The sequence below is a fragment of the Lampetra fluviatilis genome, chromosome 11 (genome assembly GCF_964198595.1).
Source record: "Lampetra fluviatilis chromosome 11, kcLamFluv1.1, whole genome shotgun sequence".
NCBI classification, from domain to species: domain Eukaryota; kingdom Metazoa; phylum Chordata; class Hyperoartia; order Petromyzontiformes; family Petromyzontidae; genus Lampetra; species Lampetra fluviatilis.
In genome coordinates this window covers 5,263,932-5,280,632 of record NC_136285.1, presented here as the reverse complement: position 1 = coordinate 5,280,632, position 16,701 = coordinate 5,263,932, and the positions used below count along the sequence as shown (strand labels likewise).

Sequence of the window (16,701 nt, the reverse complement as noted above, 5' to 3'; positions counted from 1 at the left end):
ATGATCCTATGAATATTTCCTTCTGTATTTCCACTCAAACTGCAATTAAGAATTATCACACTGCGTTAGCAGTGGTGAATAATCCCAAAAGCAAAACGTTTTTCGAATGTAGTTATTAACATTGACTTACAACTAGAATCTACAGTAGTATAGTATTCTGGCCAATGGCCATTTTTAACCCACGCTGCTGCTACCTTCCTCCTGTTTGGTTTGTGTTGCCTCTTAGCCGGTTTCCCGGGAGTACCATTACGGCCCAGGCTTCGGCTACGTCGTCGCTTTCCGGCCCAACGGCACGGTCACCTGGACGGAGACGCTCGTGCCGGATCCAGACTCGGCGCGTTACGTGCACCCCAACGCCAGCTCCTTGCCCTACATGCCCTTTTACGTCAAGGTTCGAGCCTTCAACCAGAATGGGGACGGGCCCTACAGTCACGTGGCCCTCGTCTACTCGGCCGAGGACGGTGAGTCAGCCGGCCGCTGCCCCACCCCGTTGCTCCCTTTGCGCACGAGGGCGGCAGGTTTGCGGCGCGGTGGCAGAACGCTCGCGCCTCGTAGCGAGAAGGACCTGGGTTCGATTCCCGGACTCGGGCGCCTTCCCGCGTGGAGTTTGTGTGGCTCTCACAATGTCGCGCGTGGGTTACTAAACTGGTTGTTCGGTTTCTTCCCATAGCTAAGAACAAAAACTCTTTGTAACTGGTATTGGTCAAAACAGCAAAACGGTGAAAAAATACCAGCAGAATACTCACTTGGGATTACACATTGCAACATATCTCCCTCCTGTGAAAATGTGTCCATGCTAACTCACGGTGTCCTCAGTAACCGTTCAACATTTACCAACAGTTGACGTCAATTGTTCGCTCGCGGTTAAAACCGGGTATGTAATAATAATAATGATTCATTCATTAAAATTCTTATGCTTATGTTACACGTATCAAATTTGCAGTTCAGAATCTTTATACGACAATTATTGCAATTTATATGCTAATATTGCATTTAGGTAATATTCTAAATGGAGTAGACAAAACTTTACAAGTAAGAAACAATTCAATATGACACTGTCAAAACTGGACAAAGAATCGTGACCCAGCATTGTGGGAGCGAATTAAATCACAATAGGGTGGTGAGTCGGTACATGCCTAGTTAAGCCTGTCAGAGCACTAAGCTTGTCCTAGAACCACCAAACAACTTGGTTCAAACCCAGGTTTCAGTCACCCATCCTTAAACCGGCTTCTTAAGTGGAGCAAATTGATGGGTGCAACCAGGTCTCCGTGTTGCCGGCTCAGTATTAATGTTAACAGTAGTTTAGGACATTTAGTATACGCGCCTTTTTTTTTTTATAGCTCAGCGCTATCACACATTCTGCAGCCGTTTCAAAGTAGAGGGCGATGTTTCACGAGCAATATGTGTAATCCAATTGAGTCATTTGTAGATAATTTTTCAATTCTGGCATATTTGTACTATGACGCCAGCACGCAATGGGCCACTTTTTTCGAATTACATCACGGTATCGTAATGTCCACTGTGAAGCAAATGGCGCATAATTGACAATTAACCCTTTCCCATTCCAAGATGTCTGCAAGTTGCAGAGTGGGTCCCGTTCACTGCTGAATCTCAGAATGCACAAGCGGCTCAGCGTAAATTTTACTTAGAGAGGCATAGTGCCATTTTTTTAAAGACATTGTTCTCACTGCATAGATCTGTAGCGACACGACCACACTCTACAATAGCTGGCGGCAAACAGTGCCACACGCCCTACCGCATGGCCTTGTGGGAGCCTCAGTACTAATAAAGTTATTTTAGTTTTTCTTCCGGTTTCTTTTTGTTGATGTACACGTACGTCATCGAAATTGGAAAGGGTTAATATACCTGCAGCAACAACCAGTTTATAGTAGCTCTGACACGGTCATTATGAACCGTCTGAAAACCACAGCGAGAGGTTCTGCGTCCGTGTGCGAACTCATGTTGTTGTTGTTGTTGCTGCTGCGCTGTGCATTTCTCGCCATGCGTCTGCGCTGAAGAGCCGACTCGGGCACCCGAGGGCGTGAACGTCAGGGGCACGTTGGCCTCCCAAATCTCGCTGGCATGGGAGGAAGTGCCGCCTGAATCCTTCACCGGGAAGCTGCTGGGCTACGAGGTGAGGAAGAGCTCCAAAAACTCCCAGCTCATGCTTTCGTGGAAAGACGCGACTAGAGCTGGGCTGTACAATTATTGGAGTAATCCATTCGTTTTATGGTTTAATTTGTATTTTTTTTTCAAGCGATGTGTTTACTTTCCTATACTTTGCACTCCTGTTGTGTTTTTGTGTTGGTTGAGTGTTGTAATGTTCTCAACTGCTCCCTGACTGGATATCTGTGAAAAAGAGCTTTATAGCTCATTGGATTCCTCCAGTATGAATAAATACTCTGATTCTGGTTACTCTTAACGACTACCGGTTGAATTACTCGACAAATAAGTTAATACGGAATGAATTGTGAACAGAAAAATATCGCCGTTGTTCCCCAAAGTGTTGCTGAAAGGGAGGTGACAGGCAGGAATTGGTGATGCCATCAGCGTCATCAGCCGCATCACACTGGGCATGGCTTGCAGGGGGTTTCCCACCTTCAGAAGGCAGGATGTGGGGGTGGCCACAATTTTTTACGGGGCTGGAGGAATCGACCTCAAAAAAAGATGTAGTCGATTATAATTCCTAGTTGATTAATTGACACAGTCAACTAAGTGTCCCAGCTCTAGATGCGATCCAATGAACAAACAGCTGTTATTGCGATCATAGTTACTTCTGAGTGCACAGGAAACAGAATTACTGCCCTCAGACAATGCATGAGGGATACAGCAATCACAAGTATGACCAGTTTCAGTCCTGGTCTACATTTTCCTTCTTTAAAATCGGCCTAGCAGAGTCCCAGCAATGGTTCAGAAAGCTCCTAAGCACACTATGCCACCACTAACAGCATTTGCCTAAACAGTCCGTATGGCTTAACTTCATGTATTTAGTGTATTCGGGTGTGTACAAGTGTTAGTGTACTGGTGTATTTGAAATTGTATGGGTGCTGACCTGTGATTGTGTCCCAACCCTCCTAACCCTGACCCTTCCTCCCCCCGGCATCCTCACCCCCCACTTAACCGTCGTCGTGGCAGATCCGCTACTGGAAGAAGGGGGAGGTGGAGGAGTCTGCGGATCACGTGAAGACGGAAGGAGACGACATTGCTGCACACGTGTCTGGCCTGCAGCCGTCCAGCACCTACCTACTCAACGTGCGCGCCTACAACGGAGCGGGCTCGGGGCCGCCCAGCGACACAGTCAACGCCACCACGCAGCCCTCGCGTACGCCGCTCGGCCCACACGATTTAGACTCGAGGCATCCGATGAGCTTTTAAGCACTTTTTTTCACCGATGTCCAGTAAGGGGGCAGCTTAGAAGGTTATAACAACGAACAATACAAAAACACGATCGGAGTGCAAAGTATAGAAAAGTTAAACAAATCTATACACAAATACAACTAATTTCTTTTTTTTATCTTACCAGGTAAGGGCCACTGAGCTGTGAGCTTCTTTTTCAGAAGCGACCTGGCCACAATTGATAGCTCAATAAAGTGGCTTTTCACGTGGAAATTCATTGCGGCTAAATAATCAAAATAATTTGAAATGCGTGTTTCTAAATGCGGAGGGAAAAAATCGTAGGGCCCGGAGAAAAAATCCACACAACCACGGGGAGAAATATGCAAATTCCAGATATGCAAGCGTCAGGGGTGGGATCGAACCCCAGCCTCCTGCATGCCAGGCGGGGAAGATAGCATCACACCACCCCTCGGCACACCAAATGTAGCCCTGATTGCAGCCACATACCCAACACGAAGACAAACAAGAAGAATTCCTCCACCCATTCAATCGGTTTATTCAGACAAATGGGGTGAGTTGCTGTCTCAGTGTCTGGACACATGTTCAAGTTTATTTTGTTTAATCAGGCAGGAACTTAAGGGAGTGACCAGGGGCATCTGTCTGCTGCCAGTAGGGGGAGATGATTGATATCTACAGTACATATGTTACAAATTGAGTAATTTTCAGGGATTTTTTTTTACTTGGCCAATTTAGACCCTGACGCCAGAATACAATAGCCTACAAAGTTCTAAATAGCCTGCTCCTGCAAATGACGTCAGGAGAGCTTTGACATCCACTGTGAAGAAGCCGGCATGACTTATTACGGTAACTACGCTGGAATAAAATAATCAGGGCAGTCACTGGATTCAAACCATGAAGCTGCGCAATAAATATGTACCCAACACACTACCACTAGGCCACATCACCGTCATATAACAGTTGCAACCTGATGGAGTGATTCGGACACCAACCTTTCTGACCTTTTCAGCAGCATGCACTTCTCCTGTCTGTTGCGTTTTGTGGTTTCGTTCCAGCTCCTCAAGAGGTACCGGTGATTAAGATGAAGAGCCAGCAGGAGTTGACCGTCGTCTTGGCCTGGAGTCCCATAAAAGCACACTCCAATGAGTCAACCCTGACTGGCTACAGGGTGAGTTGACACCTGGGTCAAGAGGTTAACTACTTCGCCTGGTATGCAGGAGGTCGTGGGTTCGATCCAGACCCTGACGCCTTTATATTAGGAGTTTGCTTGTTCTCGCTGTTGTCGCGTGGATTTTTTGTCGAGTCCTCCGGTTTTTCCCTACACATTTAGAACCGTGACTTGAAGAGTATTTGGCTGCAATAAATTTCCGCGTTTTAAGCCACTTTGTTGAGCTATCATTTGTGGCCAGGTTGCTTCTGATAAAGAGCTGTATAGCTCGGTGGGCCTTACCTGATTTAAATAAAAAATAGTTTATAGTATAGTTAGAACATTGAGGTTGCTTTACCCTTTACATTACATATGTGCTAAATCTCTGAAACATGTCAAATCAGTTTGATGCTTAAACAAGCAGAGGGTAGGGCAGTGATCATCTCCTGTTCGCAGCGATGGAAATTTCACATTCCTATGGCCGGGGAGAGTTAAATCTGTGGAACAGCCACTGTTGGCATATCACACAAGTGTACTCATCCTGTGGCAGCGGTTCTTGACTTGGGGTGCACGCACACCCTGGGGGTGCGAGACATGGCCAGATCTTTTTACGAGGTAAATCATCGAAACACAAATGATGCACTGGCACGTAATTGCAACGATTTAGTTTCATCGAACCTATGCATTTGTTAACGTAAACAAATGTAACGATTGTGAAGCAAAGGGGTGTACGGCTGCAGTGAAAATTAGAACCACCCTCACTCTATAGACGCCGGAGGGACGAAGGGCGGAGTCGACCGCGAACTGAGACTTCAACTGTGGCGGCCTTCTGATCGCGAGCCGCATATTGGCAGCTGGACCGTTTGTTATAGCCATGTTGTACCAAGCTGTTGGCAGCTGGACCGTTTGTTATAGCCATGTTGTACTAAACTGTTGGCAGCTGGGACCGTTTGTTATAGCCATGTTGTACTAAACTGTTGGCAGCTGGACAGTTTAAATCATCGCAGTCTTTTAATCGCTGGGCGTGGTGACACCGCCTGCAATCTGGCACGATGGCAATGTATGTTTGTTGATTACAGAGACTTGTGTAAGGGAGTAGTACACCAAGTCGAGTGTGACCTATCAAATGGTATCTTTTTTTCATCGTATTCAGAGGTTAGTTGTTCCCTGATTTAAAAGAAAACTCAAAATTATCTAATTGAGCAGTTGTATATTCATATTACTTTTCAGTTTGTTAATTTCAAATTTTCAGTTGCCAGTCGTGTATTAAAGCTTCATGGCTTTGATTTTTCAAGGTGAATCATTTGCATAAGGGGTGGCATTGGTGTCATGCAAATGACTGCTTTGACTGCAAGAGCCAGCATTGCTTGTGTGTGTGTCTTTACAGTGCACTGAAGCAGTAGCGGTTAGCACTGTGAGTCCAGTATTCCGAGTCTGACGTAAAATAGATCAATTCATCCTTCAATGAGTTTCTAGCACGATGTGTAAACACCAGCACTGGGGAGACAAAGGCAGCCGGGCGTGGTGATGACCACACCACCCCCATGTGCACCATACCAGCCTTCACAGGTGCCATTCGCTAACAGCTCTTGCCCCAAGAGTCTGTGAAGGCTATACGGGGGACCTTTTGTCTGTTTGTGCTCGCTGCCACTACGCAGGTCGTGTATTGGTCCATGAACCAGCGGCCGATCGAGCGTCACGACTTCATAACCCAGGAGACGACGGTGCCTCTCAAGGTCAAGGTGGCGGGCGACTACATGGTGGAGACTCGGGCGATGAGCGTCGGCGGGGAAGGGCCACCCGGACGCTTCAACTTCTCCATCACGGATGGTGAGCTTGCACCTTCCCATGCCCTCCCCCTTCCCCCCTCTTGTACGTACATATATATGTTGGACTTATTTTGCACCGTACGTAGTCAACAGTGCTAATCGGGAGTTGTGCGGGGGAAGGACAACAAACTAAACGCAAAAAGAAGTTCTCAAGCAATGAATTTTCAATTTCGATTTTAAAGTGCATAGCTCCAGTGGCTCAGCACTCCTTCTCCCCCTTCCTCTTATTAACATCACACCCACCCCTCCCGCTCTTCTCATGCATGATCACCTCTACACTGGTCGCCTCCAAAGCGAAAGGAGCTCAAAATAATTGGATACGAGGCAAAGGCGTCAGCCACTGGTAGAGGCAGCAAATTCAACTTTGCACACTCCCAATTGCAGAGCGTAGAATCTGGTTGACCATCTTGGCGCCAGTGTACCGCTTAAAACAAAAAAAATGTGCCGTGAGACGCTGCCAACAAAATCGTCTATCACCTCCTCGTGGGACCTGTCGGCCTAGAGTGGCTAAGCGGCCTTGTTTCCCGACGTCCATTTAAGCAGCACAATTCCGAGAGCCTGGAAGGGAGAAAAGGGCATTGCCCTGCTGAAATCTAAAAAACCAGAAGATTGGGCCTGAAATTACAGGCGTATCTCACTGCTATCGACGGCGTACAAGTTGATGGAGCACACAATGGTCGCACGCATCGCGCCCACAGTCGAGCCACACCTCCCCGTCAAACAAGCCGGCCTTCGACCTGCCAGAAGCTGCTGTTAGCAGGTCCTTTCCCTCAGCAGATACATCGAAGCTGGATTTAAGCGAAAGCAAAACAATCGGCATCACTACAAAAGACCTCTCGTCCGCCTAATGACACCGTCTGGAGACATGGGATCCTTCTGAAAGCATTACATAAAACCAACTGGGAAAAAATCCGAGGAAGCACAGGCCCTTCCGTTCCACCAAAAACCCGCTCAACCCCCCATGAACTTCTCTGAGGTCCCGGTCACCTATCTGGGATCGCTACACGAGGCACTCGGATTAAGCAGGGGTCCACTGACGACCTCTGGCAAATGCCGTGGATTTCTGCAGATGTTCCTAATCAAAGCCTCATTGAGGGCCCCACCACTGCGCCACACCTCCGATTAGCATGGTTGGCTACGTACGGTGCGAAAGAAGCTAAACATATATAAGCACGGCTTTGTTCTGGAAAGAAAACTGTGGTGGATCCATCAACCGCTTCAGGAGAGTGACCGCTCGCAGCTCCACACACCTCTTCCATGAGTGTGAAATTAGAGATGACGACCCACAGCATGTAGCAGCCACCCAAACCAAACAATGGACCATATCAAAAGCACTGCATTCTGCAGGCCCCGCTCTCTGGCTACTCAAAAAGCTATCACATGGCTCTGGATGAGTGCCAGATGTGTCTTGATAACCTGCCCTTAAGGCTCATTCGGTACATGTCTCTCACCCATTGGAACATTCTCTTCTTAATTATATATAACTCCTTCGTTGTCATCTTATTTTGACCTTTCAAGTCTGGTACACTATCCTGTCATGAAATGTTTAGAATCCTCAATTATCAATTGCACAGCTAAACATATGATGATGATGATGATGGTAGTAATTATGGTATTGAACATTTTATCTTGCAGTTGAAAGAAGGATCAATCAGGAAACCAAATCGCAAGTTCAAGGTTTGTTTGAACGCATTGATGCCTTTCTCCAATCATGCTGTTATCAACTATTCTGCAACATGACCTACTGCTCACTTTTACGTTCCACTCGCGTAGCCATGCGTTAGTCCGTGCTCACACACATGTGTTCGATTGTAAAATAGTAAATGATATAAATACTTACAATGCCAATCATTGAACTCATAAAAGCAGCCACACCATATAGCCCACTCAAGCAAAATTGAACTTAAATTATTCTTGGTGCAGAGTGCCTTTAACATGAGGCCACGGGTTAACCTGCTTAACTTACAATCATTACTTGGCCCACCTTCACTCTGAAATCAGGAAATGAGAACCACTTGTGGGAAAGTCAACAGTAGTGGTCCTATAAATATACCAACCCCTTCAATGGGACTGTGGAATTTCCACTACGAGCTCAGGGCTACCAAATAGCAATGGACACTGACCCATTCTCGTTTGAGCATGGAGACACTAACTCGGCATAGAAGTGTGACAATACTATTAAAGCCAGCAGTTATCAACTCAACGTGAATGTGTCTCTATGCGTTGACATTGGTCTTGCCTGTTTTGTTTTCTGCTCTTCAGAAGCGAATCCCGGTGGAGGAGGACAAGTGACTGCAGCGTCTTTCTGGGGAGCCTTGATGGCTTGTGCCATTCCTCTCCTCTCCTCCGCCCTTCTGCTGGGATCTTCGTGAAGACGTCCCCTAGAGCACCACCCTATCCCCCCCCCCCCCCCACAACATCTTTCTGGGGAGCCTTGATGGCTTGCGCCATTCCTCTCCTCTCCTCCGCCCTCCTGCTGGGATCTTCGTGAAGACGTCCCCTAGAGCACCACCCTATCCCCCCCCCCCCACAACATCTCCCTCTAAGTGTCTCCGTCGTCCCTGTAACCCCCACCAACGTTCTTACCCCCCCTGTCGTTCCATCGTCTCCCGCTCCTCCTTCGCACGCCGCACTTTCAACGTGCACGCTCGCCCACACTAACCCAGATACAACGTGCACGGTCCCCACAGCAGCCCGTTCCCCTCGCACCTCCGATTAACCCGGTTGGCAGCGTACGGTGCGAAAGAAGTTCAACAACGATACAGCACGTGCAACACACAGACAAGAGTCCTTTGTTCCGATGTTGTTTTGTACCCTTGTGGTCCGAGTGTTGTTCGCGAGCACCTATTTAGTCTGGCACGGCACACAAGAAATGGTGTGGCCTAGAGCACATCCACGCCCAGCTACTGTTGTCTCCCCAGTGCTAATGTGCAGTGGCAGCTCCTGCAAAATCTCTCAGGGGGGGGCAAATGTCTGGATGATTGATAAGGATAAGGTCCACCCATGCAATGGATAAATTAACAGCTTAAGCATGTAAAGGCAACTTCACTTCTTTAATATTAATGAAAAATAAAGTGACTCTTACAATACATCTTGTTTGTTTCTATACTCACAATTAAAACAAACCACTCAAGTTTATTTTATTAAAGATTCCACTAGGTGGCGACAAATTATATTGTTGGATGAAACGTGCTTACGTATGATGGCGTAAGCACGTTTGATGATGTAAGCACGTTAGGGCGAGCCCTCCCGGAAGCCATAGAGAATGCATTGCAGCGCCCCCGTTCGAAAAAAAACATCTTTGAATGTAAGTCTATGGGAACATTCGGGGCGATTCTCAGCTGGAGGGAAATCGCCTAAAAAGAGGCGGTACTCCACAGAACGTAGCATGACGCTGATTGGACTATATCTAGAGGCACAGTGACGGCTAGCGTGACTCTGTGGTTGAATGACATTGGTGGTGCGTCGCCCAATCGCCCTAATGAAGAAACCGCCCCTGCTAATGTGCATGACCACACTGCACCAGGTATTCAATGTGAGCTGGGTTAACCTCACGGATGCTGAGGACAGGTTCAGATAGAACTTGCCACTGGCGTTTTTATTAGGACCAGGAATCGATTATATGAAGGGAACACACAAAAAGATATGTGCCTGTCCATATTTCTGGGACAGGGTCGATCACCCTGTGGATAGTCAACGTAAGCCTGCTTCCTGCATATGGGCTTGGTAGTGATTGTGCATGCGATAATGATTCAATCGCCTACCTCGGAGAGAAAGATAACTTCTTATACAGTGCGAGCAAGGTAGTCTCCGTACTCTCCGTGTTCAACTGAGAATTGATCGTCCTCACCTCTATTGACAGTCCAGATGGAATTTCCACATTCATGCGGCTTTTTTCCACATGGAAGGAGCCAGTTGCTCCACAGAACACAACCACTTTTGAATTCCCACAAAGTTTCCAAGGGGGGCCGATTTTACTGACCCACCTGGACTCGTGACAACGTTGATGACATCCCAGCCATGTGTATATGCATTATTGTACAAGGACGCTTACATATTTTAAATAGATAGATATCCGTGTGTGTGTGCGTTTGTTCACAACACATAGTCATCAGGTCTGGAACATGGGTAGGCATATAATCCGGTTTGCTTACCAGGAGGGCAGGCTGTCTTGGAACATCATATCGATGGCGGCGCATATATCCACATGCACACACACTCCGACACCCGTGCCACAACACACCCAAGAGGACACAATTTAAATTTGCCACAATAAAAAATTGCCACAAAGCGGTAGACATTTTACGCAGCCTGGCGAGATGATGAGCCCGAAGGTTGACTCGCGACCGAGATTTAAACTTGCGATCACCTGGCATGAGACGATTGTCTCTGCCACAACGCCAATCTCGCTCCTCCGTGTGGAGTGTGGCCGTTTGCTCACGTCGCCGTGCAGACCGACTCAATGTTTGACGCACTGACCGCCTGGCTATGTACAGCACCGCACACTAATTTGCATTCGTTTCCATGCCACACTGGGGGAGGGGGAGGAGTGGATGCCATTGTCTATAGATGTTCCCGTGTCTCGGTAGGCGTCATCACGCCGGTTGCTTTAATCCTGGGGAGGTTTCTGCACTCTCTAATAAAGCTACCGTGTATGTATTGCTTCATGTGCTCGTGAAAATTAAACCTATATTCACAGGCTTTGCATAATTCGTATGCAGTACATTTGCACCACTTTGAACTTTCTTCAAGCCGCATGTTTTGAAAGAAGACCCCTTATACAATTTATATATATGTACTGTAATTACATGCACTGTACATAGCTGTGCCAGTGCAGTATGTCATAATTACAGTATGTTCATATTGAAATAATTGAATGCAAATTACGTTTAATTCAGCATTCCAGGTCATTGTGTCCCAGTTGCATTTGTTTTGGCAAGCCATATCTTAGGTGAGTTTTAACATCGAATATCATTTTTTAAAAATGTTTTACCAGGCAAGGCCCACTGAGATATACAGCTCTTTTTTCAGAAGCGACCTGGCCACAAATGTGATAAGTGGCTTATCACGTGGAATGTTTTTAAAGTGGAGGGAAAAACCAGAGGACCCGGTGAAAAATCCACGCGACCAGAAAGAGAGACACAAACTCCAAATATATAGGAGTAAGAGTGGGAATCGAACCTACGACCTCCTGTATATCAGGCGAGGTCGTTAATATCTCGCGAGGTGTGTCCTTTTCCTCATTGGAATCTTTGATTTTAATGTGTTACCCAATTAGCCACATACAACAAGATAGCAACATTGTGCTAAGCTTACAAATTCATTGCCCCTGCCAATCAAGGTCTAACTCTCCAGGTGGCTCTGAGCACGGCTCATTCACAACTCACAATTGGCTAGATTCACAATTGGCTAGATTCACAATTGGCTGCCGATTCATCACGCCACCTTAATCTCTCCCGGTTGAAGCGAACCACCTCGAAACTGCTGTAATAACGTAATCGCTGTGTCGGCCGGGCGTACAGGTACGCTCATTTTCCAAGATAAACTCCCTCTGCATATCCGAGGCGAAAATTTGAGTTCTGCAAGTTAACCGCACCTCCATCCAGCTTTGGCTTTTATCTGTATTCTGATGAAGGAAATTCTGTAGTAATGAGATGGCATGGACTGGAGTCCACGTGGAATGTGTTCCCTCATGTGCAATCTTAGTTTTAATTGTAGCAATTTCCATGGCTCTCGTTTGGCATGCGTGACAACAACACTGGGCCCAGTGAACTTCGAAATCGTAACACGTTAAATTGCCTTGCGTAATATTTTTGACATCAGACATATTCTGGCACTATGAACTCTGAAAAACTCTGAAAAATGTTGCTAAAACTAAAGCCAACCCGCTGTTATTGGTCCAGGACACATTTCGGACAACACATTTTTCATACAAAATGTTGCCCTGTCTTTATAAAAAATATATATGTATAACTGCATTTAGAGAACCACTGTCGGACATTGTTCATTCTTGCATTTTGTTGTTTATTTTTCCAGTGTTTGGTTTGAGCTCTGCTTATGTCATGTATATCAGTCACTTATAATTATATTTGTGTGCAGCATAAAAGATTCACAAGACATTTTCAGAGACGTCTAACACCAGACACACTGACAACATCTGCCTTTAACTTGGCAGTACTATCAAAATATTTCCTCACTATATATGCAGTATACAATGTAAGGATTTGCTTCGACTCATTTCCAGTAAATCATTTTAGGTAGGGTTTTGACTGTGGATAAATACCTGGGTACGGTACACGGACTAGATTGATTTTTAATATGCTGCATAACACTGATAAGAATCGAAGTGGGAGTTTTTATTTTCACTTACGTTTATACTTTTTTAACATTACCACGTGTCTGTGAAGACACAAAGTGTGATCACAAAGTAAGCGGTCTGACACAGAAACAATGTGTGAGCTTAATGAAACTGACTTTACTGGATAGCTCATTCTCAAAGTTGTCCATCTTTTCCAAGGCTCTAGTTATTTTGCCTTTTAAGTAATTCGCTCTCAGTTACACGTCCTCTTAATTGTCGACAGAAAATTGCTTCCATGCAAAGTGACTCACTTAATGTGGAAACGTGGATGTCACTGAGAGAAACCAGGTCTGGGATATGATTTCGTCGAGATTTATCAGAAATAAAATGTAAATTATTATTTTCTCCGGACTTTTCTGGGTTTTCAGATTTTGTCAGACCCATGGACTTTTTAATCGCCCTTTGTGTTTGTAAAATTTTAGTAGAAAATGTCGCTTTAGGATTTGTACATTGTTTTCTGAACATGTTCCTGTAGGTAGCTTTGCAATGTTCCACTTGCTCAAACGATATATGATCGGCTATGTGTATTGCCATGCGCAGTCTGTAAAGAAAATAGGTTAAGTGAGTAGACGGATGGCGTATGTTTAAGCCACTGTTTTATTCGGAAGGGAGCATGATCTGATCGAGCAATGCCGTGGCTACGCGTGCTTACAAACATGAGTTGTTGTGAAGTGTCTTTCAGAAAGTGAGTATAGCACACAAGTCGATGTTGGAAACAGAGGAATGAGTTCCACGTGAAAGATGTCGTTTTAATATTATCCTGTGCAGGAAAGTAGTGCTGTGACCCTGGATGCAGCTGGTTGCTGTAGTGTATCGCTTACTAATACTAGGCTCTTAAATGTGTGATTTTTTGTTTGTGTATTGCTCACGTTAAAACGACGTAGCTTTTTTTTCTTCCAGTGCGCTGTAAAAATGCAACGCCTAAAGTTGCTTGCATTGTTATCGAATGCACTTTCATTGCCTGTTAATACGTTTTTAAATGTTGCTGACCATTCAAAAACACACCTTAGGAACACTGTAATACTCGTGAATGGTTTCAACATTTAAAGATTGTTGTTGGCGGGAAGTGGTTAGAAATATGTTACCTTATAGAAAGTGTGTATGTTCTGAACAGGAATTGTTTAATAACTTCAGGCCAGATTAAGGGCATTCATTACTTTCATTTATCATGTATTATACAGTAAAATATGTATTTATGTAACGAAGTCCTTGATGAGGGACTTTCATACCGAAACGATCCCCTAATCCCTTCCCATTGCTGAGTAAATTAATGCTCTCAGTTTACTCATGAACAGTGATATAGAAATGCTTGCAGGAATGTACCACCACTTTGATAAACAGGAATTAGAACTGGATTAGGAAACGGCGTACAGTCAACTTATTGAAATTAACTAATGTACCTTGACGGTGCAAGTCACCACAACATGCTACGCGAAACGTGATGAAAACAATTTGTTATAATAAATAAAAGTGGGTTTACCGCGGTATAAAGTTACCCACTCGGTAAAAAGCACAGGACATCTGGGAAAAAAATTTCGGAGCATGTTTGTTTCTTTGTTTGCATGTTTTGCCCCAAGTATGTGTGTGGTTAATACAGACTTGATGCCTTGCAATAGGCATCTATTTGGTCTTTGAACATCTTGACACCTGTTTTATTTGACATAAAAGATCAAGCCTAGTCTTATGTGTTTTTTATATCATTTTGATACTGCCAAAAAGGTCCCATAGATATCGTACAATTTAAAGCATCGGGCTGTGTCGGGTTTCGCATTTGTACTGTCGTGGCTGCTTTGAAATGTTGTACAATTCTTTGAAATGTTGTACAATGCTTTGAAATGATGTCCAATGCTTTGAAATGTTGTACAATGCTTTGAAATGATGTCCAATGCCGTGCGACCCTCAGATGCAGCGGAGAGCGACAAAGGGAAGGGCATTTTCCAGTTTGACTTACACCACCGGAGCTCCTTCGTGTGCACGAGCAAACCTCGTTGTGAGATAAAGTTGCGAACTCTGAACTGCATTGGAACAACACCGTCTGCTGAAGGCAGTCGTTATTTCATGCGTCTATGTTCATAGCGCTCAAATAATAATGTGTTAATTATATTTCATGTCGCTGTAAAACTGGAAAATGCCTTGACGATGGTTTTCCAAAATGGCGGATTGTCGCATCAATTCACCGGCCCTTCCAAACTAAATTCTCCCAAATACGTCAGAACTGAATGTATTTACATATCTTGAGCATTTCATAATTGTGGATATTACTGTTATTGTAGGAATGATGCTGGCCTGATTTTGGAAGGGATTGTCTCGGCTTGCTGGTTTTTTTTCCGTCAGTGGTTTTGTCTCATAGAACTTGATTGTCTTGAGATGTTACAGACATGTCGCCTCTAAAATGAGTTTCCTTATGCTTAATGTCTGCAATATAATGTCACAAAAAGTGCGTGTCTGTTTCATTGTGCATTTTTTAAGTTGTCTTTCAGAAAAAATACCACACTCAATAGAACACTAATTCACTTTCACATCGAGGTTACCGAGCACAGGCCGAAAAGCCCAAAGTGCCGAGTGGCCAGCAACCAACAGTACTCTTCACGGTGTGGTCGATGAGGGTTGATATGGTTTCTTGAATTTCGCAAAGTAAATACGACCTTTGAGAAAAAGAAAAAAGAGACCGTGGAATGGAATTCCAAAGTCGAGCGGTGCAATGAAAAAGGCAGTGGTTTTATCTGCAGTGCAGTGGCTCTGAACATGGTTTGGGTGATACTCTAAAAAAAAATCGGTAAAGTTACGTAGGTAAAATAATAATAAATCACGACGTTTCGGAGGCAACACAAGTCGCCGTCTTCAGGTGGGACCGTGGAAATTACAATTGAAGACGGAGACTCGTGTTGCCTCCGAAACGTCGTGATTTATTATTATTTTATTATAATTTTTTACCTACGTTACTTTACCGAAAAAACCTAAGAGTATGAATCCTTGCAGTCACAAAAGCTTCAAATCTAGAATTATGTTTTGGGTGACTTGAAACAGTCGAGTAGACGGAGTCCTTCACATCGGTGGAGGAATCAAAGAGTGAATTTCCTGGGAGCAAAATCCATGGTAGTAGCGATAGCAGAGTGATACGGAGGTGACTGACCGCTGGCGAGCGAGTTATTGGAGTGAATCGGTGAATGCTGGACCACAATCAATCCGACTGCTTTACGTAGAAATCTTATCAAATTCCAGTGAGATAGTCACTGGGTGTTCCACCCCAGATGACAATGGCATTTTCACCTTTGGCCAAATTTGTGTTTTGTAAAGCAGTCATTTTTAAGTCAAGTTAAATCAGGATCAATTATAAACTAATACAGCGCTTTATTAACAGGACCCTGCGGGGTGGGCTGGTAGGAATAATACTTAGTACCGGTACAGGGATATCGACCGGGTATAGAGGAGTTAAAGAAAAAATTACTGTATTCTAGTGTAACGTTAATTAAAAGTGTTTGTTTTGACAGGAAACGCTGTGAGATTTAAAGACTCGTAGTCTTTCATTTCCAAACGATCACATCTGAGATTAATTGACCTTAGATGGGGAAACTCGAATGCATTTACTAGTATAAAGGTGAAATAAAATAGAGGGAATAAACGGCACCTTGGTGCATTTTATGTCGTCTACATAGAGTTGAATAAACGGGCGTTTGGCATATTCATATAACAGTACTACATTGAGCAGTGTTTGTTTGGCACTTCGAGTTTTTATTCGCGCGCACGACATGGATACCGAAAACAACCACGACTTTGAAGACCCCAATGGTTGTCTGGACGCCCACGTTGAAAATATGCTTGCTGAAACAGAGACCGCATTTGCTGCTGGAACCCTTTACAAACTCGCAGTGAAAAGCGTCGTTTCCATGGACCCAGAACCAACCGCAGTTGGTGCTGCTATAACGGTAGCATCGCCACCAAACATGCAGCCAGCAGCTAAATAATCAAAGATTGCAGCACACGGCAGAGATGTGGTGAACACGGCAGAGATG

General features: G+C 44.9%; 1 protein-coding gene across 2 annotated transcripts in view; it reads left to right on the top strand.

The window, feature by feature from the left end:
- The window catches only part of LOC144934741 (contactin-2-like), a 121,173-nt gene extending 106,045 nt beyond the window's left edge, over positions 1 to 15,128 (top strand). For both annotated transcript variants that reach the window (XM_078860834.1, XM_078860835.1), the window contains exons 19-25: positions 227 to 461; positions 2,019 to 2,134; positions 3,136 to 3,322; positions 4,410 to 4,522; positions 6,160 to 6,331; positions 7,966 to 8,007; positions 8,593 to 15,128. In XM_078860834.1, the coding sequence (XP_078716960.1) occupies positions 227 to 461; positions 2,019 to 2,134; positions 3,136 to 3,322; positions 4,410 to 4,522; positions 6,160 to 6,331; positions 7,966 to 8,007; positions 8,593 to 8,702 (975 nt within the window). In that variant the 3' untranslated portion in view covers positions 8,703 to 15,128. The remainder of the gene's footprint in view (positions 1 to 226; positions 462 to 2,018; positions 2,135 to 3,135; positions 3,323 to 4,409; positions 4,523 to 6,159; positions 6,332 to 7,965; positions 8,008 to 8,592) is intronic.
- The last annotated feature ends 1,573 nt before the right edge of the window (positions 15,129 to 16,701 follow it).